General features: G+C 41.3%; 1 protein-coding gene across 3 annotated transcripts in view; it reads left to right on the forward strand.

Annotated features, from left to right (window-relative positions):
• LOC122553352 (ribosomal protein S6 kinase A5) overlaps positions 1 to 27,542 on the forward strand; it is a 235,604-nt gene that overhangs the window by 174,112 nt on the left and 33,950 nt on the right. For all 3 annotated transcript variants that reach the window (XM_043696941.2, XM_087989593.1, XM_087989592.1), the window contains 4 exons: positions 13,523 to 13,606; positions 17,285 to 17,388; positions 18,159 to 18,309; positions 22,976 to 23,137. In XM_043696941.2, coding sequence (XP_043552876.1) covers positions 13,523 to 13,606; positions 17,285 to 17,388; positions 18,159 to 18,309; positions 22,976 to 23,137 — 501 coding nt within the window. The remainder of the gene's footprint in view (positions 1 to 13,522; positions 13,607 to 17,284; positions 17,389 to 18,158; positions 18,310 to 22,975; positions 23,138 to 27,542) is intronic.

Here is a 27,542-nt window from a genome sequence, read left to right on the forward strand (position 1 = left end):
TCAGTACACCTTGTACACCTCTATCAAGTCACCTCTCTTACTTCTTCTCTCCACTATGAAAAGCCCTAACTCACTTAACCTCTCTTCATAAGACAGGCCCTCCAATCCAGGCACCATTCTAGAATCTGCTCTGCACCCTATCTAAAGCATCAAAATCCTGCCAATGAGGCAACCAGAACTGGGCACAATGTTCCAGGGTTCCAGGGTTTCAGGATGCAAAGATCATCGCCAGAGGTGCAGCAATCTCACTCCTTGCTGCCCGTAGTAATCTTGGATATATCTGGTCAGGCCCTGGAGACTTATCTATCTTGATGCTTTCCAGAATTTCCAGTAAATCCACTTTCTTAATATCAATCTGTTCAAGCCTATTAACCTGGTACACGATGGTCTCACTATCAATAAGGTCCCTCTCCCTAGTGAATACTGAAGCAAAAAAACTAATTTAGGGCCTCCCTCACCTCTTCAGATTCCACTATCCCTGATCGGCTCTACCTATCTCTGATCATTCTGTTAATCCTCACGTAAGTATAGAACACCTTTGGATTTTCCCTAATCCATCCCGCCAAGGCTTTTTCGTGCCTTTTCCTAGCTCTCCTCGGTCCATTTTTGCATTCTTTCCTAGCCTCCCTGTAATCCTCGAAAGCTGCGCTAGCTCCTTGCCTCCACCACCTTAAATAAGCTTCTTTCTTCCTCTTGATGAGAAGCCCCTCTTTTCTTGTCATCCAAGGCTCCTTCACCTTATCATTCCTTGCCTGTCTCAGTGGGACAAAGCTATCCAACACTCGCAACAAGTGCTTCTTAAACAGCCTCCACATTTCTATTGTGCATTTCCCGTAGAACAATTGTTCCAAATTTATACTCCACAGCTCCTGTCCAATAGCAGTGTAGTTCACCCTCCCTGAATTTAATACCTTCCCATACCGTCTGCTGCTATCCCTCTCCATGGCTATGGTAAAGGTGAGGCAGTGTAGTCACTGCCACCAAAATGCTCTCCCGAGAGATCTGACACCCAGCCTGGCTTGTTGCCCAGCACCAAATCCAATATGGCCTCCCCCTTGGTTGGCCTATCTACATATTGAGCTGGAAATGTGTGGCTGGAAAAGCGCAGCAGGTCAGGCAGCATCCAGGGAATAGGAGAATCAACGTTTCGGGCATAAGCCCTTCTTCAGGAAGAAGGGCTTTCCTGAAGAAGGGCTTATGCCCGAAACGTCGATTCTCCTGTTCCCTGGATGCTGCCTGACCTGCTGCGCTTTTCCAGCAACACATTTCCAGCTCTGATCTCCAGCATCTGCAGACCTCACTTTCTCCTATCTACATATTGAATCAGGAATCCTTCCTGGACACACCTGACAAAATCAACTCCATCCAGACCACCTGCACTAAAGAGGTTCTAAGCAATATTGAGGAAGTTGAAGTCACCCATAACAACAACTCTGTTACATCTGCACATTTCCAAGATCTGCTGTCCAATCTGTTCTTCCATCATTTTGCATTTACAAAAATGAGAGGTAACCTTACTGAAACATTCAAGCCTCTTAGGGACTTGTAAGATTAGAAACATAGGAATGAGGAGGCCATTGAGCCCTTCGAGCATGTTTCACCATTCATCACGATCATGGTTGATCGTCCAATTCAGTAGCCTAATCCTGCTTTCTCCCCATAACCTTTGATCCCATTCGCCCCAAGTGCTATATCTAGCTTCCTCTTGAATACAATCAATGTTGTGGCATCAACTATTTCCTATGGTATTGAATTCCATAGGCTCAGTAATCTTCGGATGAAGAAATGTCTCCTCTTCTCTGTCCTAAATGAAAATCCCGAATCCTCAGGCCTTGACACCGGTTCTGGACACATCCACCATCAGGAAATCCTCCCTGCATCTACTATGTCTAGTCATGTTAGCATTTTAAAAGTCTCTATGAGATCCCCCCGTTATTTGTCTGAACTCCAGCGAAAACAATCCTAACCTAGTCAATCTCTCCTCATTTGTCAGTCCCGCCATCCCTGGAATCAGCCTGGTAAACCTTCGCTACACTCCCTCGAGAGAAAGAGCATCCTTCCTCAGAAAAGGTGACCAAAACTGCGCACACTCCTCTCTCCCAATTTACAGCCATTCAGGTAGTAATTTGCCTTCTTGTTTTTGCTTCCAAAGTGAATAACCTCACACTAATCCAAATTATACTGCATCTGCCATTGATTTGCCCACTCTCCCAACCTGTCCAGATCATGCTGAAGGATCTCTGCATCCTCGTCACAGTTCACCCTCCTACCCAACTTGGTATCATATGCAAACTTTGTGATTTTACATTTTGTTCCCTCCATCCAAACCATTAGTATATATTATGGATAGCTGGGGGTCCCAGCATCGATCCTTGTGGAACCCCACTAGCTATTGCCTGCCAATTTGAAAAGGACCCATTAATTCCTATGCTTTGTTTCCTCTCTGCCAACCAGTTTCCTATCCATCTCAATAGGATTCCCTCAATCCCATGTGCTTTAATCTTGCACAATAATCTCTTATGCAGGACTTTGTCAAACTCTTTCTGTAAATCCAAATATCCCACATCAACTCGCTCCCCCGGTCAGCTTTACTAATTACATCGTCATAGAATTCCAGCAGATTTGTCAAGCATGATTTTCCCTTCATAAATCCACACAGACTTTGTCTGATCCTGCCACTGCCTTCTAAATGCCACTGCCTTCTACGACAAAGTCCTTGACAATGAATACATTCAAAACAAAAGAACTGTGAATGTTGAACTTTACCTTCCTCAGTGAGAGCTTACCTCCTTTGCTTTAAGCAGAGGTTGATCATCACGTCATCTCCAAAAGTAGCTTTCCTCAATGAAAGTTGCATGGATACAGTAATCTCCTTAACTTCAGACAGTCCTGCATTCTGATGACATAGATACCCCAGAGTCACTACTCAGTAACACCCTGGTGCACTATGGGTGGCCCTGGTAAGATAACTGAAGCAGTGGCATAGCGTTATTTCATTTCACTGTCCCTGCTACCAACCTGATCTTAAGGTTTTTATTTTTCAGTATTCCACACACGCAAACTGCCTGCTTGAACTTCCTCTGAGGTTTTGGTATCTCTTTCAGTTAACGACTGCTCACAAAAGTACAGACTTTGAAACCAAAGTCAGTTCAAAAAATAGGCTCACACACCATTCCCCTGTTGCCCTGTCTAATCAGTGTATTTCATGACAATAAGGAAACGTGACTTTAATTAAGTCTTATTTGAAGGACATCATGTAACAATGTGCCTGAGTAGCTGGGAGTCTCATGGAATCAGTACCAATATCCCAGTGGCTATCATAGAATCACAGAGCTATTACATTGTAGAAGGAAGCCATTTGGCCCATCATGCCTGCACTCTATCTGTTATCTAGTGCCAAAAACTAAACTTGTTGGAAAAGCTCAGCAGGTCTGGCAACATCTGTGGAGAGGAATCAGAGTTCACGTTTCAAGTCTAGTAACCCTTAGAATCATAGAGTTACAGAGATATACAGCATGGAAACAGACCCTTTGGTCCAACTCATCCATGCCAACCAGATAAGCTAAATAAATCTAGTCCCATTTACCAGCACTTGGCCCATTTCCCTCGAAATCCTTCCTATTCATATACTCATCCACATACCTTTCAAATGTTGTAATTGTACCAGCCTCCACCATTTCCTCTGGCAGCACACACCACCTTCTGCATGAAAAAATTGCCCCTTAGGTCCTTTGTAAATCTTTTCCCTCTCACCTTAAACCTATGCCCTCTAGTTTTAGACTTCCCCACCCCAGGGAAAAGACCTTGTTTATTCAATCTATCCATGCCCCTCATGATTTTATAAATCTCTATATGGTCACCTCTCAGCCTCCGACGCTCCAGGGAAAACAGCCCCAGCCTATTCAGCCTCTCCCTGTAGCTCAAACCATCTAACCCCTGTCAACGTCCTTGTAAATCATTTCTGAACCCTTTCAAGTTTCACAAGTTTTCCTTCCTATAGCAGGGAGACCAGGGCTGCATACAGTATTCCAAAAGTGGCTTAACCAATGTTTTGCACAATGACAACAGGACCTCCCAATTCCTATACTCAGTGCACTGACCAATAAAGACAAGCATACCAAATGCCTTCTTCACTATCCTATCTACCTGGGACTCCACTCTCAAGGAACTATGAACCTCACTCTGAGGTCTCTTTGTTCAGGACAACTCTCCAGGACCTTACCATTAAATGTATAAGTCCTGCCTGATTTGCCTTTCCAAAATGCAGTACTACATATTTATCTAACCTAACTCCATCCGCCACTCCTCAGCCCATTGGCCCATCTGATTAAAATCCCATTGTACTCTGATGGTAACCTTCTTTGCCATGCACTATACCTCCAATTTTGGTGTTACCTGCAAATTTACTAGCCATTTTTCATATGCTCACAACCAAAGCATTTATATAAATGACAAAAAGCAGTGGACTGAGCAGTGATCCTTGTGGCACATGGCAGGTCACAGGCCTTCAGTCTGAAATGTAATCCTCCACCACCACCCTCTGTCTTCCACCTTTGAACCAGTTCTGCATCCAAATGGCTAATTTTCTCTGTATTCCATATGATCTAACCTTGCTAACCAGTCTACCAAGAGGAACCTTGTCAAACACCTTACTGAACTGAAAATGTGTTGCTGGAAAAGCGCAGCAGGTCAGGCAGCATCCAAGGAACAGGAGAATCGATATTTCGGGCATGAGCCCTTCTTCAGCATCGGGCATGAGCCTGAAGAAGGGCTCATGCCCAAAACATCGATTCTCCTGCTCCTTGGATGCTGCCTGACCTGCTGCGCTTTTTCAGCAACACATTTTCAGCTCTGATCTCCAGCATCGGCAGTCCTCACTTTCTCGTAGAAGAAACGCCTTACTGAAGCCCATATAGATTACATTCACCACTCTGCCCTTGTCAATTCTCTTCTTATTTCTTCCAAAAACCCAATCAAGTTAGTCAGACATGATTTCCCACGTACAAAGTCATGTTGACTATCCCCAATCAGCCTCTGCCTTTCCAAGTACATGGAACTCCTGTCCTTCAGGATTCCCTCCAGCAACTTGCCCACCACCAATGTCAGGCTCACTGGTCGATGGCTCGCTGGCTTTTCTTTACCCCCTTTCTTAAATAGTGGCACCACGTTAACCAACCTCCAGTCTTCTAGCACCCCACCTGTGGCTATCGATAATACGGGTATCTCAGCAAGGGGCCCAGCAATCATTTCCCAAGGTTCCCACAGACTTCCAGGGTAGACCTGATCAAGGGTGATTAAACCTGAAACGTTAACTCTGATTTGTCTCCACAGATGCTGCCAAACTTGCTGAGCTTTTCCAGCAGTTTTTGTTTTAGTTTCTGATGTACATCGTCTGCAGTTCTTTTGTTTTTTGTCCAGTGCTAGTTTCTTGATTTTCCCCTGTATTCCTGCATGTGGTTTCTATGATGTGAGAAAACTGCTCACTGTACAGTACCTCTCACAGAAAGCTGCTCTGTCAGCAGCAAACATTGGCGCAAGTGCAAAATGGCCTATAGATTTCGGCACATAGCATCATACAGATGTACAGCATGGAAACAGACCCTTCGGTCCAACCTGTCCACGCCGACCAGATATCCCAACCCAATCTAGTCCCACCTGCCCATATCCCTCCAAACCCTTCCTATTCATATACCCATCCAAATGCCTCTTAAATGTGGCAATTGTACCAGCCTCCACCACATCCTCTGGCAGCTCATTACATACACGTACCACCCTATGCGTGAAAAAGTTGCCTCGTAGGTCTCTTTTATATCTTTCCCCTCTCACCCTAAACCTATGCCCTCTAGTTCTGGACTCCCCGATCCTAGGGAAAAGACTTTGTCTACTTATCCTATCCATGCCCCTCATAATTTTGTAAACCTCTATAAGGTCATCCCTCAGCCTCCGACGCTCCAGGGAAAACAGCCCCAGCCTGTTCAGCCTCTCCCTATAGCTCAAATCCTCCAACCCTAGCAACATCCTTGTAAATCTTTTCTGAACCCTTTCAAGTTTCACAACATCTTTCCGATAGGAAGGAGACCAGAATTGGGCGCAATATTCCAACAATGGCCTAACCAATGTCCTGTACAGCCGCAAGATGACCTCCCAACTCCTGTACTCAACACTCTGACCAATAAAGGAAAGCATACCAAACGCCTTCGTCACTATCCCATTTACCACTTCCAAGGAGCTATGAACCTGCACTCCAAGGTCTCCTTGTTCAGCAACACTCCCTAGGACCTTACCATTAAGTGTATAAGTCCTGCTAAAATTTGCTTTCCCAAAATGCAGCACTTCGCATTTATCTGAATTAAACTCCATCTGCCACTTCTCAGCCCATTGGCCCATCTGGTCCAGATCCTGTTGTAATCTAAAATAACCCTCTTCGCTGTCCACTACACCTCCAATTTTGATGTCATCTGCAAACTTACTAACTGCACCTTTTATGCTCGCATCCAAATCATTGATGTAAATGACAAAAGGTAGAGGACCCAGCACCAATCCTTGTGGCACTCTACTATTCACAGGCCTCCAGTCTGAAAAACAACCCTCCACCACCACCTTCTGTCTTCTACCTTTGAGCCAGTCTTGTATCCAAATGGCTAGTTCTCCCTTTATTCCATGAGATCTAACCTTGCTATTCAGTCTCCCATGGGGAACCTTGTCGAACGCCTTACTGAAGTCCATATAGATCACATCTACTGCTCTGCCCTCTTCAATCTTCTTTGTTACTTCTTCACAAAACTCAATCAAGTTTGTGAGACATGATTTCCCACGCACAAAGCCATTTTGACTATCCCTAATCAGTCTTTGCCTTTCCAAATACATACATATCCTGTCCCTCAGGATTCCCTCCAACAACTTGCCCACCACTGAGGTCAGGCTCACCAGTCTATAGTTCCCTGGCTTGTCTTTACCGCCCTTCTTAAACAGTGGCACCACATTTGCCAACCTCCAGTCTTCCGGCACCTCACCTGTGACTATCGATGTTACAAATATCTCAGCAAGAGGCCCAGCAATCACTTCTCTGGCTTCCCACAGAATTCTTGGGTACACCTAATCAGGTCCTGGGGATTTATCTACCTTTAACCGTTTCAAGATATCCAGCAATTCCTCCTCTGTAATCTGGACATTTTGCAAGATGTCGCCATCTATTTCCCTACAGTCTATATCTTCCATATCCTTTTCCACAGTAAATACTGATGCAAAATATTCATTTAGTATCTCCCACATTTTCTGTGGCTCAACACAAAGGCCGCCTTGCTGATCTTTGAGGGGCTCTATTCTCTCCCTAGTTACCCTCATGCGCAGAATGACACAAAGACCGGTACCAACATTGCACAAGCGCGGACATCGGCACACGAGAAGAATGGCCTGATGATTTCGGTGCATGCACAAAACGAAGCACGCAAACTGATCCTCACTGGAATCACGCTATTGCCAATGGATGTAATGCAATATACTGTTTCCTAATTTTTCAGCTGTCAAAACGCACGCTATCCCAGAACTACCTGTGATGTAGTATTTACATCTGTACACAATACTCCAGCTGAGGTTCAACAAATGTCTTGTACAATCTCAATACATTTTTTCGCTGTTGTATGCTGTGCCCCTATTTATAAGGCTTAAGATAATGTATGTTTTATTAACTGCTGTCTCCACGTGTCCTGAGTCTTAGACTTAGGACCAGACCATCAAGGTGAGATGCTCGGAAGCATTACTACACACAAAGAGGTTTGGAACTCTATCCACAATTAGCAATGAATGCGTTGTTATGATGTTAGTTTTAACCAGAGATTCATAAGTATTTGTTGAGCAAAGGTATCAAGTGCTATGAGCCAAAGGCAGGTATATGGAGTTAGGACACATATCGGTCATGTTCTCATTCAATGGCAGAACATGCTCAAGGGACTGAATGGTCTGCTCCTGTTTCTATTTTCCTATGCCCTATAAAAAACTTTTCTCTAATACTCAGGAGTGGCACAGATTGTAAACCTACTTAAAAATGTGAGATATATTTTTAAGATTGACCTACATCAAAATTGTCACAATTTTAATCAACCTTGCTTTCAAATCAATTGTAGTCGAGAGTGTGGTGCTGGGAAAGCACCGCTGGTCAGGCAGCATCCGAGGAGCAGGCGAATCAACATTTCGGGCATTAGCCCTTCATCAGAAATGGAATAATTCCTGAAGAAGGGATTATGCCCAAAACGCTGATGCTCCTGCTCCTCGGATGCTGCCTGACCTGCTGTGCTTTTCCAACACCACACTCTCAATTCTGATCTCCAGCACTTTCCTCACTTTCTCCTTCAAATCAATTGTGACCTGAATTCCTTCTTTTATTTCAACAGTAACTGCAGTCAGGAGAACTGTAAGATAGCAGACCACATCATGGTTTTGCAACAAGGTGTCATTGTCAAGAATAGAGTAAAATCCTTCAGTGAAGCAATTCTAAAAGGAAACAAAAAACAGTTTCTCTGCATCTGAGCAAACGTAAATAACAAATCTTTTAGATTATTCTCTGAAAGGTATAACCAATCTTCAAAAAGCAAAGGATAATAAGTTGAAGTAGACAGCTGAATTTGGTGTTTTCAGTTATGGTGGAATGCATTTGTCTGTATTCAGCGCTGAAAATGTATTTTGCTACGAGCCAAGCCTTGAGCCATGTTGCTGAGTCTACACCAGTAAACCTAATGTAGGTGCTGCATCTGACAGCATTACAAAAGAGAAGTTTCAGGAAGAGGAGATTTCCAAGTTGCAGGCAAACTGAATGGGTATTGTGCGAGAAACTTTTAAAACAAATTTAAGTTGACAGGACCATGGAGAAATGAATTTCATTTGCAACGTGCTTATTTTACAATCTAGATTTTACCTAATTCCAAAAGTATAGGATTTATATTCATGGTTTTCTTGCTCCTTCTCCCAGCTTCCCCAGTAGCCCCACTACCATAATGGAGTAATTATTCACTCTTACGCTGTGGACATAATCTTTTCAGTTCCACTACAGGGATCACTTCAATTCAACAATCTTACATTTTCTTTCTTTTTGAGAAGCAAAACCTCTCAAAATGTTCGTCATTGCAACATAAGAACACATACTATCATTATACATGGACCTCTGATGTGTTATTTTCAAATATAGCATAATGATATGTGTTTTAAATAATCACGTTGTCAGCACTTAAACTTTGAATAGCATTCGGTCAGGATATCTGAAGATTGAACACGCACCAGCAGTTTCAAGAACAGCTTCTTCCCTGTCATTATTAGACTGGTGAATGGACTCTCCAGCTTCAAATAATGTTGATCTTGTTAATGATGATCTGCTTCAGGCACAGCCTGTCTGGTGTAGCCAGTATGCCTCACTTTTCCAAGTTCTTTTTAACCCTGCGATTTGTATGCCCTTGTTTACTATGATCTGCCTGTACTGCTTGCAAACAAAGCTTTTCACAGTACTGAGGTACACGTGACAATAAATCAAACCAAATCAAATCGATTGTATTCATTGAGATTTAGCTGTGCCTGGAGATAGCACATTCAGTTGTGTGGCATTTGGGTGAAGTGAAAGTAGTCACGAGTACAGATTCAGATTATAAATCAGGCATAACTTATATCATTAAAATATTTTAACTCAAATGCAGCTTTATTCTCCATTTTTCCCATTGGTACTAACATGCTAAATAAATCTGGTGGCTGCAATGTCTATTATCCATCCCTTAAGTGTCTGTCTGATGGATGTTACTGGTGTCAATGCCAGCGGCTCCTGAGTTATTTTAAAGAAAACATATGGTGAAATGGAACATCACAGGTGCGTAGTTCATTCCAAATGGTAAACTTGTTAATTAGCCGCTAGTAGTCAGTTTGGCCTAGAGATTACTAAAAGTGTTGGACTCCATTTTTTGAAAGCAGGCTCAACTTGCAATGTATTTGGAGATATGAGGTCAATTTGCTTTTTCTATACCAAGAATAGAGCAATTGCACTAAGCCAGAACATTTAACAATTTCCTAATCTTAAATCACATTTCTGATTTTAGTTTCAAATAATTAACTCTGCCTGAGCTTAAATACTTCGTCCTTGTATCTACATTTTTCATGTTAACTTTGTGGTAACAACAGACATAGAATAGTACAACACAAGAACAGGCCCTTCTTCACACCATATCTCCTCCAACCATGATGCCATTCTAAACTAATCCCATCTGTCTGCATGTGGTCCATATCCATCTATATCCTGCCTGTTTATTTGTCTGTCAAAATGCCTCTTGAACATTGCTATTGCATTTACTTCTACAGGTGCCCACCACCCTCTGTGTAAAAAAACTTGCCTCTCATCTCCTTTAAACTTTTCCCCTCTCACTATACCCCATAGTATTTGATATTTCCACCATGGGAACAAGGTTCTGACTGTCCACCCTATAATACCTCTCATAATTTTATATATTTCTATCAGGTCGTCCTTCAGCTTCCGATACTCTTGCAAAAACAATCCAGGTTTGTCCAAACTCTCCTTATAGCTAATACAATCCAATCCAGGCAACGTCCTGGTAAACCTCTTTTGCACTCTACACGTCCCTCGTCTAGTGCGGCGACCAGAACTGCACACAACATCCAAATGTGACCTAACTAAAGTTTTATACAGTTGCAACATGTCTTTATCAACTTTATACTTACTGCCCCAACCGATGAAAACAAGCATGCTGTATGCCTTCTACCGTCTTCTCCATTTGTGTTGCCACTTTCAGGGAGCTTTAGACTTCTATGGATTGCACCCCAAGATCCCTCTGTAAATTAGTCCTCCTAATGGTTATGCCCTTTACTGTATGTTATTTTGTCAAATGTAAAGTGTTCTATTTGAACCAAAACAAAACAGTTAAAATAACCATTGGGAGAATCTGGCATACCACTTAATCCTGACGTTCATTCGTGTACAGCTTTAAGTGGACATATAAATTAAACTGAGGGACAGAGGAAGAGACTGGAAGTGACACTAGGGGTGAAGAGGTGAAACAACAATGACAAGCGGTTGTTGCAGTCTGCAGTTATGGTAATTAAGGTGCCATTATATCTAGTTTATTCAGGAAACAAAGTTTTTTTGGATAAAAACTTGCTTTCCAATCGTACAAACAGGTTGGCCTTTCCAAAATCTACATTACAACTTGGGATGCCTGCTTCAACATGCCAAATGTTAAAAAACACTTTAACCAAGTCCAATCCATACAACAAAATCTGGATTCCATTTCATAGCTTATTTTTATATTTTGATGTGTTTTCTCTCTTTCCTTTTTTGCTGTGTCTAGCGACAAGGCAACTTCCTGTCCCTTCTAGATTGTAATTAAAGATAATGTGGCATGTATCTTTCTGAGGTCTAACATTTCCTTAGATTGCAGTACTTAGTTCTTGTTCAGACATCCATATAAACCACTATTTATTAGTCACAGCTGAGGTTTGCAAAAGGAATCATCCATTCAATGTGCTAATCATTAAGTGAACAAGTTCAGGAATACAAGAACTTCTTCAAAGCATAAGATTCTTCATTTATGCAACTGAAGTACTGCAGCCAAGAGAACGAACTGAGGAAAACCACATGTTGAATTCCTTTGTAAAATAACTGTCCTTGCAATAAACACATCCGTTTCTTACATGCGAGTGATCATCAGTTCTTAACCCACAAGCATTTTAACAGTGATCTCTATACGTGTGTGTGTCTTTAAATTCTTAACTCAAATCCGTGAAATGGTGTTGTAATGTGACATTCTTCGATTTGCTATCTCTTGTACAGACTTGGCTTGGTGCTATATAAAATTTTTTTGGATTTCTCTTTTTGTGTTTGAATGGACAGCTAGAAAAAGCACTTACGGCACATCCTTAACAATTTAGAATAAACTTGGAGAGTTCAATTACAATGAGGTGACTTTATTTGGTGCCACACTTTCACTGGCCAATGGTCACTTCAGGTCAGGATTTAATCTTAACTTCAAGTGACTGAAGACGGGTGATCAGTGGTGTTAAAACATCGGTAGGCATATAACATAATTGAGTACGAGGAGTTTGAGGGAAAAGCTGTTGAGTATTACCAGCATTCCTCTTCCTTTAACTTATGATTTGGCTTGAAAATCCTGCTGATGTGTAGTTCTTGTGTTTGAATCATGGTTTTGCCATAACTGGGACCATTGGTTTGATGAGTGATTGACTAGTGAGCTAAGAAGAAGTAGCTGGTCTTGCAGTCACCCTGATTGGTGTTTTTTTCCTTTGATAAACTTGAAACTAATGTATCATAATTGTAGGGATTTCTTCATAATTAATGTGATCATTGAAGAACCGGCATGCATCTTGAAACTGGTTACTCTAGGACTAGATCTTTCTTTGACTCGGTGCCAGCAGTCTGAGAAATTCCAGATCTGGAAATCCAACTAGAGTTTTTTTTTTATAGATATTTTTATTAGAAATTTAACATTTTTACAAGTTTACAAAAATAAACAAAACTCTCAGATATAAACATTGATATACAATTAGCTCAAATATACAATAGCCAAAATTTGACAAAAAAAACAAAACAACAAAAAAAAACCGAAAAGAAAAAAAAAACAAACAAACAAAACTCAACTATCTACTAATCTAACCTACAACTAACCAGGGTGTATATTTAAGTCTCTTACATGCTCGGGATGTGTTAACATCAGATATGATAAAACCCGTATTCGTGCGGGATTCCTCCCCCGAGGGGCCGCGGACCAGCCAGGTCTGTAGTCTCAATTAAATAAAAGCCCTTGTTAGGATAGCCGAAATATCTGTATTTATGTAATTCAAAAAGGGCTGCCATATTTTATAAAATAATTCGGTCTTTCGGTGCACCATATTTGTAAGGAAGTCAAGGGGAATACATTCCATAATTAGTCTGTGCCAATTTGAAAGTCCAGGGGGGCCCTCCGCCACCCAGTTCCAACTAGAGTTTTTAAGGGGAATCAGAATATTTGAGTGGGGTGAAGATAAGCGAGCGAACATAATGTGTGCACCCAAGAAGGAATAAAAGAAGCTGAGCAAATTAAGCATATCTCATTAAATTTATGGATGCTAAACCCTGACAGATAAATTAAACTAATTGTCAACATGTTATCCAAATCAAAGAGATTTAAATTTATTGGCTTTATACAGAGACCACAGAATGTCTTGAGCTTTATCTCATGACCAAGATAAAAGCAAGAAAGACATCGTATGGTTCCAAACCCAAAGATAAATGCAAATTTATCTCTGCACATCAGAAATTAGCTAATGCTTTTAAGATTTAAGGGATTGTTATTCATCTTCAATTTTCATTCTGTGGAAGAAGAGTTTGCTGACACGAACTATGACTAGGTCGTTTGATTGTTTCTGTAGCATGTTAGGTTATGAAAAGAATCTTGTGATAGTTTTAAAATTGTTCTTCAATTTGAAACAGGTATTCACGTTCTGATTTTCATTCTTCACATTTCTATTTTAACTCCAGAATGAACGAGCATATTCCTTTTGTGGTACTATAGAGTACATGGCTCCAGAAATTGTTCAAGGTGGAGATGCAGGACATGATAAGGTATATACTCTCTGCAGAAGTTTGCTCTCTGTTGACAAAGTAATTTGGCTTAATAGTCAGTATGGTCATCCAGTCGTACTGCTCAGACCCTAATGTCTGTTCTTAAGAAGGAATTTCGTACTTTTATATCTATAGCATTGCAATTTTCACAATCTCTAACATCTAGCACAGCAAGTGGGGGTGAACAAAATACATTAGATTAGAAGTTAATTATTAACACAGCTTCACAGTTTTTAATGAAAACAAAAACCCATTAACATCAAAACTGGTTCTGAAGGTTTTTAATTGAATGTTGAACCTTTCAGTTAAGGAACAAGAACTCCATTCCATAAATAATCATTGTTAATAATCAAAAAGGAAAACAAAAATACTGCAACTGCTGTTAATCATTGGGTTTTGTCTAAATGAACAGTAATCACTGAAAAATAGTGAACAAGGATGAGGCAGAAATGTTTGTGAATATTTTAAATGAGACTTGACTGAGGCAGGGCACAAACTATTTTTGAGGGCTTTTCTTGAGCGTTGCAACTTGATTATTGGGGCTCTGTTTTGGTGTTTGGGAGCTACTCCCTCATTCTGTCCAATTCATTTATTAGATATGCACTCATGTAGAACATTACCTTTGAATTTGTTTTGACTTATAGCATATTTGTATGAAAAGAATAGGGTACACAGAAGCAGAATTAGAAGAATTAATTTACATTAGCGAGTTTTGAGAAGATTTGTAGCTGAGATTGAGGTTCTGGAGGTTTGCTCGCTGAGCTGAAAGGTTCATTTTCAGATGTTTCGTCACCATACTAGGTAACATCATCAGTGAGCCTCCGGAGAAGCCCTGGTGGCTTGGCCCGCTTTCTATTTATGTGTTTAGATTTCCTTGGTTTGATGATGTCATTTCCTGTGGTGACATCATTTCCTGTGGTTATGCCATTTCCTGTTATTTTTCTCGGGTGGTAAATAGGATCCAAGTCAATGTGTTTGTTGATAGAGTTCCGGTTGAAATGCCATGCTGCTAGGAATTCTCATGCATGTCTCTGTTTGGCTTGTCCCAAGATGGATGTGTTGCCCCAGTCGAAGTGGTGTCCTTCCTCATCTGCATGTAAGGATATTAGTGAGAGTAGGTCATGTCTTTTTGTGGCTAGTTGATGTTCATGTACATACATGAACCACAAAAAAGACATGACCCGCTCTCAGTAGTAGCATGATTTTCCAATCTGAATTCTATCAACAAACACATTGACTTGGATCCCACTTACCAAACTAAGGACATCACCAAACCAAGGAAACCTAAACACGTAAATAGAAAGCGGGCCATGCCACCAGTGCTTCATCCGGATTCTCACTGATGATATTACCTAGTATGGTGATGAAACGTCTGAAAACAAACCTTCCAGCTCAGCGAGCAAACCTACATCCAGAATAATTTATATACTTAAAAAAAATTAAACTTAAAGCTAAAGCATATAAGTAAGCATTAATTTCTTAGATACTATTTAAATTGGCACAAGGCAACAAGTCTAAGTTGTTAAAGTTTTCTCATTCAAAATAATTAACACAAAAGAATTGCCCTTACACATCTCCTACAGCCTGATAAGTCACAGCTACAGTGTTTCTGTTACATATGTACAAAGGTGGAACATTGTAACTAAGCAGTTACTACCTTTTTATTGATTATCAGATCTGATTCACAGATTTAAATTTAACAATTGATTATTACAAATGCATGCTCTATAAACAACGTTCCACAGGTTCCCCACTGTTCTGATTTCTTTGCCCCCTTCCTTTCACTTCCCAATTCTTGCACGCTGCCTCTTTCTCTCATCTCTTGCTCCCTCTAACTCTTAACCCTTGTTGCAGCCTCCATTTCCTTCCTGATCCCTTGCAAATTCCCGCTTTCCCATACCTGTTGACCAGCCCCTCTTTGTCCCATCCCTACTTACAGCCTCCTGTTCTCTCCCTCACCAACCCCTTTGCAGCATCTCTTCAAACTCCTTGCTGCCTGCAACCTCCCCATAAACCCCTCAGCCCCTTTAAAGCCTCACTGTCTCCCTTCACATCACCTTGTCACACTGCCCCCTCCCCCCACCCATCCCCAGGCACAACCCAACATACTTGTGGCCCCTGGGCTCTCTTTATTGACTTTGAAGGTTTTGTCTTCCTCACAATCCCCTCACCCCAGTACAAAGACTTGGTTAGCTTGGCAAAAAGGCAGCTTAAGAACCTTGCCTTCATTCCATTCACTATGGTGAGTTTTCTCTGGTTGGTCACTCCTGTGATTGATTTTAGTCGGGTGATTTGGGGATCTTTGGGAGTGGATTCGCCTGCCACCCCTGTGTATTTTGAATGTTAGTCCGAAGTAAGACTTTGAATACTTACTTTCCAACTTGTTTGAAAGTGTACAAAAACGAAAGGAATCCTGAAATCCTTCCAAAGGAAGAGCTGGTATATGTTCAGTTGCAAAATGTTCTCAAAACATATCTCAAACAGTTTGACTAGCTCATTAAGAAACCATGACAGGAAATTGTGTACATTAGAAATTGCCAACATAGAAATTTGCATAGACTGTTCTTAAGCTAAAGGCTAAAAGTATGCCCCAATTTTCTTTACAAGATCTAGATTTTCTCAATCTATTGAGAATAGACAGTAGATCTGTTGAAATTTCATGCATATCCATAAGTTGGTTTATTGGCAGGTTAATAGTTGAAGAGTTTACTCTGCAGCCCACAGATAACTTGATCACTTGTACAATAGCTTAATTTCAGTATTTGCCTATGGGTCAGTTAGGTATTGGACTTTATTTTAATTACTGCAATTTTTATTCTGTTGCAGCCTTTCCCCTTTGACATTCATCAGTTTTCCTTTATGCCCACCAATTCTCCCATTGGGGAATAGTCTCCCTGCAGATGTTTTAATGACACTTCTTGCCCAATATTTTAAGTATGTAGAGGCCACCACCTTCTTCAGATAACCTTGTTAAGATTAGAGTACTGCCCTCTTCCTTTCCCACTCCCAGGGAGAAAGGTTGGATATGAATAACTTCAGAGCAAAAAAAATTAAGGTCTTATTGTCATGTTTCACGCTCTTAACATTAGAGATGTGATTCGGTGTGTTACATGTCATATTTCTACATTTAATAAGCTGATTTTAGTCAACAGTAAATTTAGATATTTTTCATCAGCTTGTTCAGATATGTTAGGACACACGTCTGAGGCAGTTAGGACTTGGATTCTTTTGGCCCAAAGATAGGGGCAATGATACTAAGCAACAAGATCCTTAAAAATGAATTGAAAGCACCACACAATTTTAGTTGTTCAACAATGTAAGGTTGAGGTTCTATCATCCAGAAAGGGCCATTCCCTTAAGAGAGAAAAACAAGTATAGCTTGTTTCATTACTCCATAAGCATGGGGCAAGGGGAGGAAGCAGTGCAACCAAGAACTCTCACAGCCAGTGCCATGGTTGAACCAACATTGTTGTATTTATTCTGCACCACACTCTAGTCAGCTAACCAAGCTCCATTGTTCAAAAAGAACCAAATTAAAGGCTACATCCAAGAATTTTCTTCTATCCATATACTGTAGCATTTTCTTCCTCTATGACGAACAAATGAATGCAGTAGCAGATCAGACTGTATAATGTACAGTCTTTTTGTAACTTAACATTAGCCCTTTTCTTTGTTCAGGCTGTAGATTGGTGGAGCCTTGGAGTCCTGATGTACGAACTGAAAACTGGAGCATCACCTTTTACTGTTGATGGAGAAAGGAATTCACAATCTGAAATTTCAAAGTAAGGAGTGGAATTGCTGTTGCTAGATAACATTTAGCACATGATTTGACCTATCTTAGTTCCGTTCTTCAGCAAAGCAGGGTTAGATGGAGTAAGGTAGGAGGAGGCCAGTGGGGACTGTAATCAGTGGCATGGACTCTTGCACCAAATGGCCTCTTTGTCTTGGAGTTCGCCCATTGGTGCATCCTGTAATTCTGTACATAATTCTAAAGTTTTTGCCTATACTAGTCTGTCAGGAAACGTAGATTGATTAATCTTTGTGTGAAGAGGAATTTCCTGATATCAGTTTTAAATCTGTGTCCTCTATTCTATTCCAAATTTGATTTTGAAATCAGGATTACTTTGTCCTCAATGTAAAAATGTTCTATATCACCAGTCAGAAACCTCATTTCTATTCTGAAAAGCTTCAGTTTCTCAAAAGCTCAATTTCCTCGAGGTTTATCCTTAGTCATTTGAACTCTATTTCTCCTTTCCATACCGAGTACCTAATACTTGTTTGCCTTAAACTTCATCTTTCATCCCTCTGTACATTTACACTTCTGTGCAACTCATTCTAATTACCATTTGATATTATTTTTATGTCAAACCCATTCAATATTAAGTTTATATAATTGTATCCCTTTGGTTGATCCGATGAGCACTGAGGTAGGTAATCCACCAAATGCATTGTATTCAACCCAACAGTAAAATTGGAAGTGTAGCATTTAAGTTCACCAAGTTAACAATGTTTAAAAGTTTAACAATTAAACATGTTCTTTCTCCCCCATTAGGAGAATTTTGAAGAGTGATCCTCCATATCCTCCAGAAATTGGTCCTTTAGCTAAAGATGTAATGAAGCAGCTCCTGATTAAAGATCCGAAGAAACGGTTGGGCTCTGGTCCAGGAGGTGCTGATGAAATTAAGTCTCACCCCTTCTTCCAGGTGTGGAAAATAAAATGTGGTTAATATTAAACTGTGGTCCTTTGACTAGCCATCGTGGAATCCTGTTTACATGCGGTCGGTTAGGTTAGACAAAAACATTATAACTTAGTTTGGTTATTCCATTATTAGCTGAGTTAGCAAGAAATAATTACAGTTACTGGAATCTGCAGCAAAAATTAAGAGTACTGGAAACACTCATTAAGTCTTGCCTTCATCGGTCAGGGTATAGAGTAAAAAAATTGGCAAGCTATGTTGGAATATTGCGTACAGTTCTAGTCATCACACTGCCAGAAGGATGAGATTGTACAGAAAAAAGTTTACTAGATGTTATCTGGTTTGGAAGGTACAGCTGTAAGGAGAGATTGAACTTAGTTTGTTTTCACTTGAACAGTGAAGAATGAGGAACAACCTGATAGAAGTTTACAAAATTATAAAAGGCATGGGATAGAATGGATAGCCAGTTGTCTTTCAGAACAGAAATGTCAAGTACTAGGGCGCATACCTTTAAGGTACAACAGGGTAGGTTTAAAGGAGATTTGAGAGGCAGGTTCTTTGGGCAAAGGATGGTAAGTGCCTGGAATGTGCTACCTGAGGAGGTAATGGAGGCGGATACAATAGCAATGTTTAAGAGGCATCTTGACAGATATATAAATAAGCAGGGAATAAAAGGATACAGACAGCATAGAGGCAAAAGGGTTTTAGTTTAGAAAGGCATTGTGTGTCAGCGCAGCCTTGGTGGACTGAAGGGCCTGATCCGCTGCTGTACTGTTATTTGTCCTTAAGTCAGAGGAAGTGCAGGCCCCTTTGTCAGAATACTAGTGCACTAATGCATGTTGTTAGAGACTGTGTTTGTGCCAGTTTGTCTTTGTGTGTGCTTTTTGCCAATCTTGTTTATGCTCCTTTCAGAATGCTATGGAAGATATATATATGAATCAGAATTTGGAAGCTGATTGAGAGTGCATGAAGAACTCTGTTTTTATTTACAGTATTGTGATGTGCTAACATTTTGTTTGGCCTCAATGTTTTCTGTGGACTGAGCTTGCATTATAATACTTGCTTCTTGTAGTTTCTGTGTTTCAAAACAAGTAGGAGCAGGCGTAGGCCCTATACCCCTTTGAACCTACCTTCCTAATCAATAAGATCAAAAAAGAAAACATCATCTTCAATTTGCATTTTACTGTTCACAACAACCAATGATCTCAAAGCCAACAAGTAAAAGTGTGATCACTGCTATAGTGTAGGAAACAGAACAGCCAAAACACACAAAGCAAACTCCCATGTTAGCAATAAAATGAGGATCAGATAGTAATCAGTTTCTGCTGTGTTGATTGAGGCATCAGAAACCAAAGCTAACTCCACAGCTCTACAAAATAGTGCCATGAAAGTTTTTACATATCCACAAGCAGGTTTGGAGCTTCAGTTTAACATCTCATCACTCAAAGTGAAAACATGACTCAGCTTGAACCACAGTGAGTTGAAGGAAGTGACATTTAGCTGAGCATTTTGTGTCAGTCAAAGATAATTTTCTACTGCTCCTGTACTTGATGCTTTCACCTTTGCTGGGCACCCTCCACCCTCTCAAGAACAGTGTTGGCATGAGCTAATCCATGGAATAGAACAAATGACATTGCTAAACTGGTACTGGCCTTTATTTTAGTAACCAAAACCTGGAATAGAGCATGAATCCTAAATCTTATAACTTAGAGACCAGAGTGCTATTAACAAACCCACCTCCGACTCTTAATACCCAATAGCAGAATGGAAGGAATCATTCAAAGTCATTTTGCCTTAACTTAAAATAATTTCTGCCACCTTCCACCTCCACCATTTCTAGCAGTGCCCACCAATTACTTTGAATGTAATTTTGACTGCACACTCTTAATGTTGGATGACAGTGTTCCAAATGTGGTATTATATTGATGACTTCTGTCTACAAGTGGTTCCAGTGCCACTTACTGGTTGTTTCATTGAACATTCTGAGGAAAATATTTGGGTCAGGTGCAATATGTCCTGAAAAGGCTTTCTGAAGTGCTGGGCAAGAATTACCACTAGGAGGTGGTATAGTTGACAAAAGATTTTAAAGTTTCACTTCCTAAAATTGTCTTTCCTTTATGTACCTATCTAAACCTAAATTTTTGAAGTATAATTCTATTGACTTATAGGCAAATGTGGCAGCCAGTTATGTGTCCTGAGCAACAATGAGAGAAATTACTAGTGAATTTAAGGATTAGATGAGAGACTTGGACTCAGGGAAATTCACTGCTTTTACACTGGTGCTGTGGTCTCTTTTGCATTCACCCTCGGCAGAATTATTTGAAGCACTAAGATTCCTGCTCTGTCCACAGAACCAGTCTACTCACTTGGCTTGAGCCTTTCCCACTGGTTAATTAATTACCCAGTTAACGACCACAGTTGTCCAACTGGTGAGTAACCTTGGAAAATTGTGATGGAGACAGGGCTCACGGGCAGGCAATAAGAAGGCCACATACCGGATATAACATGAAACCCACCCCACCACACCTCGTACTTTCCAGTAAAGGCATGGTAAATCCAATGTAGCATTTCTTCTGAAAGACAGCACCAGTAACAAAACAGCATTTTCTCAGTACTGCATTGAAGTGTTAGCAGGAATAATGTGCTCAAGTCTCTTAAATCTATAGTGTTCAGCACAGTTTTAATAGGTGTTAAAGTGAGAAGTCACACAAGACCAGGTTATAGTCCGACAGATTTATTTGAATTTACAAGCTTTTGAAGCATTGCTCCTTCATCAGTTGAGATTCACCTGACGAAGGAGCAGCACTCCAAAAGCTTGTGATTTCAAATAAACCTGTTGGACTATAATCTGGTGTCATGTAACTTTTGACTTTGTCCACCACAGTCCAACACCTGCACCTCCACATTATTAGTAGGTAATTAGAAAGGGCATCCTGACTACTCTCCACCTCTCTCCTCTCCACAAACCTAAGTGCTGTATTTCTAGTATAGCTACTGCTTGAGAGTAGCGAGTTCAACCACCGTTGGACTCGTTGTGTTATTTAGTACACAGTCTCTTTGTTTTCTGCTGTACGCTAAACTACTAATAACGATTGGTGAAAAGTACAGGCCAAATTCTTCCCAGTACTGAATAACAGAGGCTGTGGCAAGAAATGTGAGAACTTGAGCAAGGTTTTTCTCAACATCAGGAGCAACCAGTCACATTTTCCAACTAAATTCCTGCTATCTAGACAAGATTCCCACTGGTGAGCAGTGAGATGCCTACTGATAGGGATTATTGCTCGTTGCCACCCTAATTATTACTTCATTAATATGCACTCTGTTATTCTGCAAACAACTAGATAGAAATCAAACACGGAATTCCTAACTTCAAAGTCATAGCAGGTACTTGGTGACTCCAACCTGATGTTTGCTCCTCTGGACCACTATTTTGGCCACCATGTACCAATGTCTCTGAACATTCTCTGGTGTTGATATTCCCCTGCCTGCTATATTTATGTAAAATGACTGGAGCCATGTAGGACATCTTCTGACTGATAGTGCTTGTTTGGGTAAACAGCAGGCTTTTAAAGATGGCATTGGTACAAAGGATGTCAATACATTCCGGGATATCCACTGAGTGGCAAATTTTTCTGGGAACAGCATATGTTAAAATGGGGCTGGAATTGATGTGAGGGACATCACAGGGGCAAGGTAGATGGTTAATGAGGTAAGTTATAAGGAGAGGCTGAATAGGCTGGGGCATTTTACCCTAGAGCTAGGGGAGGTGTGCTTTATAGAGATTTATAAAATCATGAGGGGCATAAATTAGGTGAATAGTGAAGGTCTTTTCCCCAGTTAGGGAAGTACAGAACTAGACGGCATAGGTTTAAGGTGAGAAGGGAAAGATTTTAAAGGGACCTGAAGAGCAACTTTTTCACACAGAGAGTGGTGCTTATATGGAATGAACTGCCAGAGGAAGTGGTGGAGGCTGGTACAATTACAACATTTCTGAGACATTTGGACAAATGGAGTCATAGAGTATTACAGCACAGAAACAGACCCTTTGGTCCAACCAGTCCATGCTAAACATAAATCCCAAACTAAGCTAATCCCACCTGCCTGCTCCTGACCCATATCCCTGTAAACCTTTCCTATTCGTGTACCTATCCAAATATATTTTAAACATAGTTGTGCACACATCCACCACTTCCTCAGGAAGTTCATTCCACATGCAAATCACCCTCTGTGTAAAAAACATGAATAAGGAAGGTTTAGAGAGATATGGGCCTAATGCAGGCCAATGGAACTAATTCAGTTTAGGAAACCTGATCAGCATGGTCAACTTGGATCGAAGAGTTTGTTTGCATGCTGTATAACTCTATGACACTAGGATACGGCTGACAGCCAAATATTCAGCCCAAGATGTTAGTTGCCTGTTGTATCTATTTAATCTTTTAAAAGTGATTGGAGGGAACTAAACCACTGCTTTATAAATATGTTCTAAGTGGAGAATATTGTATGATTTCTTTCCAATATCGACTGCAGTTATTAATTGTAACAAACACTTATAAGTTTCTCACACTGTGTTTCTATGTTCGGGATATTTTGTCATGTTGTGGGAGCTGTATAAATGCAAGTTGTTGTGAGCTATTGTTAATAGCCTTCTCTGTCATACTTTTACTATTGGCAGAAGATAAATTGGGATGAGTTATCAGCCAAAAACATTGAAGCTCCATTTAAACCTGTCATCAGGGATGAGTTGGACGTTAGCAATTTTGCTGAAGAGTTCACAGAAATGGATCCTACATATTCACCCGCAGCACTGCCTCAGAACTCTGATAGAATATTTCAGGTCAGTACCATTAAAACACTGTCAAATCTCTTAGAATAGATTTGTTAAACAAACACCTGTACAGCCATAAAGTCATACACTACAGAAACAGACTCTTTGGTCCAATTCACCCACACCAACCAGATATCCCAATCTGACCTATTCCTATTTGCCAGCGCTTGGCCCATATCCATCTTCCTATTCATATACCCATCTAGATGCTTTTCAAATGTTGTAATTATACCCGTCACCACCACTTCCTCTGGCAGCTTGTTCCATACACACACCACTGTCTGTGTGAAAAAGATATCCATCAGGTCCTTTTTAAATCTTTTCCCTCTCATCTTAAACGTATGTCATTCAGCTTTAGAGTCTGGGGAAGGGTCACTGGATTAAATCTGATTACTGTCAACAGATGCTGCCAGACCTGCTGAGCTTTTTTTGCAATTTCTCTTTTTGCCTCTTTACAGCTAATCTGGTTCACCCCTGTCAGCATCCTGGTGAATTTACATTGTACCTCCTTCAGTGCAATCACATCTGCCTTTTAGTGCGGTGAACAGAACTGCACACAGTATTCCAGTTGTGGTCAAACTATAGTCCTGTACCATTCCAACAAAAGCTCCCTGCCTGTATAATCTTTGCCATGACTGATAAAGAAAAGTGTTCTGTATGTCTTCATAAGCAAAACGTTATCCTGTCCAGCTGTCTTTGGGGATCTGTGAACAAGCACCCCAACATCCCTCTGTTCCTCCTCGTGTTCTGCTAGTCATTGAATACTCCTTTGTCTATTTGATCTGTTTGGGGAGGGTGGGGGAGGCCTACTTATAAAGTATTCTTAAATAAAAAAAAGTCCACAGAAAATACTGTCACTTGTTAACTAAATAAAACTAACCATCTGTTATATTAGACACATAAAGTGTTAGAGGTAGGCTGAATTGTATGATTCATGACTTGCAAAATGATAGTCCCATAATCTGGTTGCAGAAAAAGTCAAGTATTTTTGGCCACCCACTCCAAAACTGTTTCCGGCATTCTGGCATCACCAGTTGAAGCTCCCCTACATCAGAGTGAATTGGCATAAACTTGCTGTATAATTATGACACTAGAGGCCTTATACCCACTAACAAGGTCAAGACCCCAAAGGTATTTTCATTTAAATCTATTTTCTGAATGCAAACACGTCAGACCAACATTTACTGCTGCTGTTCACATGAAGCTATGTTAGTCAACAGTGCTAAATGTCATCACTTTTCAACAACAGTCAAATTATAACTTTTTTCAGTTTTATCCTTTTCATTTTTCTTGCACCTGTGATTTCAAATTCCTCTATTCAAAGAATTCTGTTAGCTGTTTCTAAAATGTCCTGTGATATATCATCTGCTAAAAATAATTGCTATTACTAGGAATGTACTAAAGCACAAGTGAACTAATGAAAATTTCATGGCATACTTATATTAACTGTGACAAATCAGCACAACCAGAGGTTCGATGCTTCCAGCCAGGTCAGAAGAGGATATTTTTAGACAAGTAAAAGAGTCGTGATAGGAGAATGAATTAAGAGTACTATGTGGAAACAAACCAATGAACATGTAAGAGTGGAGGAGAAAAAAAGAGAGAGGATAGACAGAAGGGCAGGAGCAAAGAGGAAATGTGGGGTAGAGAGATTGAGGAAATGGGGAGAGACCTGTGGCAGAAAGAGATTAAGGGAGAAGTCAAAGAAAGAAAGGAGGTCGGAAGGAAGGAAAGAGTGAGGGAGGGAGAAAGAGAGGAAAGGGAAAGAGAGAGATTAAACTGTGGGGAGAGAAAAATAGAAAGACAGATAGAGAGAGGAAAGGTGGGGAGTTTGAGACAAGTGGGGGTAAAGAAAAAAGGGGGGGTAAGAAACAATGTAGAAAGTGAGAGAGGGAGAGACAGGACATGAGGGGGTAGGTGAGAAAGGTGGGATAAAAGGGGGAATAAAAGAGAGAGTGGAGGGGTAAGGGGGAAAGAGGGGAACAAGATGAGGAGTGCAGGGGAGACAGGAAATCTAAGGGACAGATGGGTACGGATGAAGGGAAATACTGAGGAGTGGAACTGAAGAAAGGAAATGAAGGAGAGGAAGAAAAAGGCGAAGAGAAGAGAGTGGAAGGGAGCGAAGGCAGGAAAGAAAATCTAAGGGAATGAAAACTAATGCTGTTTCCTACCATTGGCATAGCCTGAATTAGAAAGTTGAGAGGAGAGAATTATCTAAATTTAATGGTCACACATCTTCTCTCATCACTGGTTGATTGTTATTGAAGTCTAGGTGAAAACAAGGACTGCAGATGCTGGAGATCAGAGTCAAGATTAGAGTGGTGCTGGAAAAGCACAGCAGTTCAGGCAGCATCCGAGAAGTAGGAAAATCAATGTTCTGATGATGGGCTGTTAATGTCGATTTTCCTGCTCCTTGGATGCTGCCTTTTCCAGCACCACACTAATCTTGACCCTGTGTCGTATGGGCAGATCAGCAAAAAATATCGCTCACGATCGCCCAAAAGTCTAACGCAAAGTATAGTGCAGCCTGATGCCATAGGGGTTGAAGTGTTCCGAGGTGGAAGATGAGGCGTTCTTCCTCCAGGCGTCGGGTGGTGAGGGAGCAGCGGTGGAGGATACCCAGGACCTGCATGTCGTCGGCAGAGGGGAAGTTGAAATGTTGGGCCATGGGGCAGTGGGGTTGATTGGTGCGGGTGTCCCGGAGATGTTCCCTAAAGCGCTCTGCTCGGAGGCGTCCAGTCTCTCCAATGTAGAGGAGACCACATCAGGAGCAACGGATACAATAAATGATATTGGTGGGTGTGCAGGTAAAACTTTGATGGATGTGGAAGGCTCCTTTAGGGCCTTGGATGGAGGTGAGGGAGGAGGTGTGCGCACAGGTTTTGCAATTTCTGCGGTGGCAGGGGAGGGTGCCAGGAAGGGAGGGTGGGTTGTTGGGGGGCATGGACCTGACCAGGTAGTCACGGAGGGAACGGTCTTTGCAGAGGGCGGAAAGGGGTGGGGAGGGAAATATATCCCTGGTGGTGGGGTCCGTTTGGAGGTGGCGGAAATGTCTTCAGATGATGTGGTTTATGCAAAGGTTGGTAGGGTGGAAAGTGAGCACCAGGGGGTTCTGTCCTTGTTACAGTTGGAGGGGTGAGGTCTGAGGGCGGAGGTGCGGGATGTGGACGAGATGCGTTGGAGGGCGTCTTCAACCACGTGGGAAGGGAAATTGTGGTCTCTAAAGAAGGAGGCCATCTGGTGTGTTCTGTGGTGGAACTGGTCCTCCTGGGAGCAGATACGGTGGAGGCGGAGGAATTGGGAATACGGGATGGCATTTTTGCAAGAGATAGGGTGGGAAGAGGTGTAATCCAGGTAGCTGTGGGAGTCGGTGGGTTTGTAAAAAATGTCAGTGTCAAGTCGGTCATCATTAATGGAGGTGGAGAGGTCCAGGAAGGGGAGGGAGGTGTCAGAGATGGTCCAGGTAAATTTAAGGTCAGGGTGGAATGTGTTGGTGAAGTTGATGAATTGCTCAACCTCCTCGCGGGAGCACAAGGTGGCGCCAAGGTAGTCATCAAGTCTGTTCATTCTGTTTGAGTATCTGAACATCTCATCAATGATTGAGCAAATCCTATTGGTTATTTCATCAGTGAATTAGGATAAATGAGTGGTTTGTAAACAGTGTTTTACAGTCCTTAAAACAAAAGGTTTTGAATGAAGCAATGCCAAGCTTGTGTTGTCACTGTTCAGAGGAGAATTCCCTCTTCAGTGGACAACAGAATCGTAGGGAGAATAAGTTGTGCACTTCTGCTTTTCAGCCTGGGTGGGTCCGATTAAACACCAGGGGCCTTTGGTTACCTATCTCTTAATGTAAGAAGTAAGGAGCAGGCCATTCAAGCCTGCAGTGCCAGTGACTAGCTCATTTGGGAGTGAGGGACTGACATTAAAAAAGGAAACATTATGGCATTCAAGCCCTGGTCTTTTCAGCAAAGAGAAGGTTGAGAGGAGATTTGATAACAATAATCAAAGTCATGAGGGGTGTGAACAGGGAGCAATTGTCCCTTTAGTGGAAAAATTGTGAACCAGTGGCTACATGTCTAAGGTGACTGGCAAAATAAGCAACCGTGGACATTGGTAAGGCCAGTTTAAGAATACTGAGTGCAATTCTGGTCATCCTTCTGCAGGAAAGATGTTAAATTTGAGAGGATGCAGAAAAGATTTATATGAATGCTGGTGGGACTGGAGAGTTTGAGTTATAGGGAGGAACTGAATAGGCTGGGGCTTTTTTGTCTGGAGTGATAGAGGTGAGGGTGGTCTCCTCTACACTGGGGCAACAAAGTATAGACTGGGTAACTATTTCACAGAACACCTATATTTTGTCTGCAAAAAAGACCCTGAGCTTCCTGTTGCCTACCGCTTCAATACGCCACCCTGT

This window comes from Chiloscyllium plagiosum, unplaced genomic scaffold (assembly GCF_037043375.1).
Source record: "Chiloscyllium plagiosum isolate Xiang-an unplaced genomic scaffold, Cpla_swu_hap1 HiC_scaffold_8, whole genome shotgun sequence".
Taxonomy (NCBI): domain Eukaryota; kingdom Metazoa; phylum Chordata; class Chondrichthyes; order Orectolobiformes; family Hemiscylliidae; genus Chiloscyllium; species Chiloscyllium plagiosum.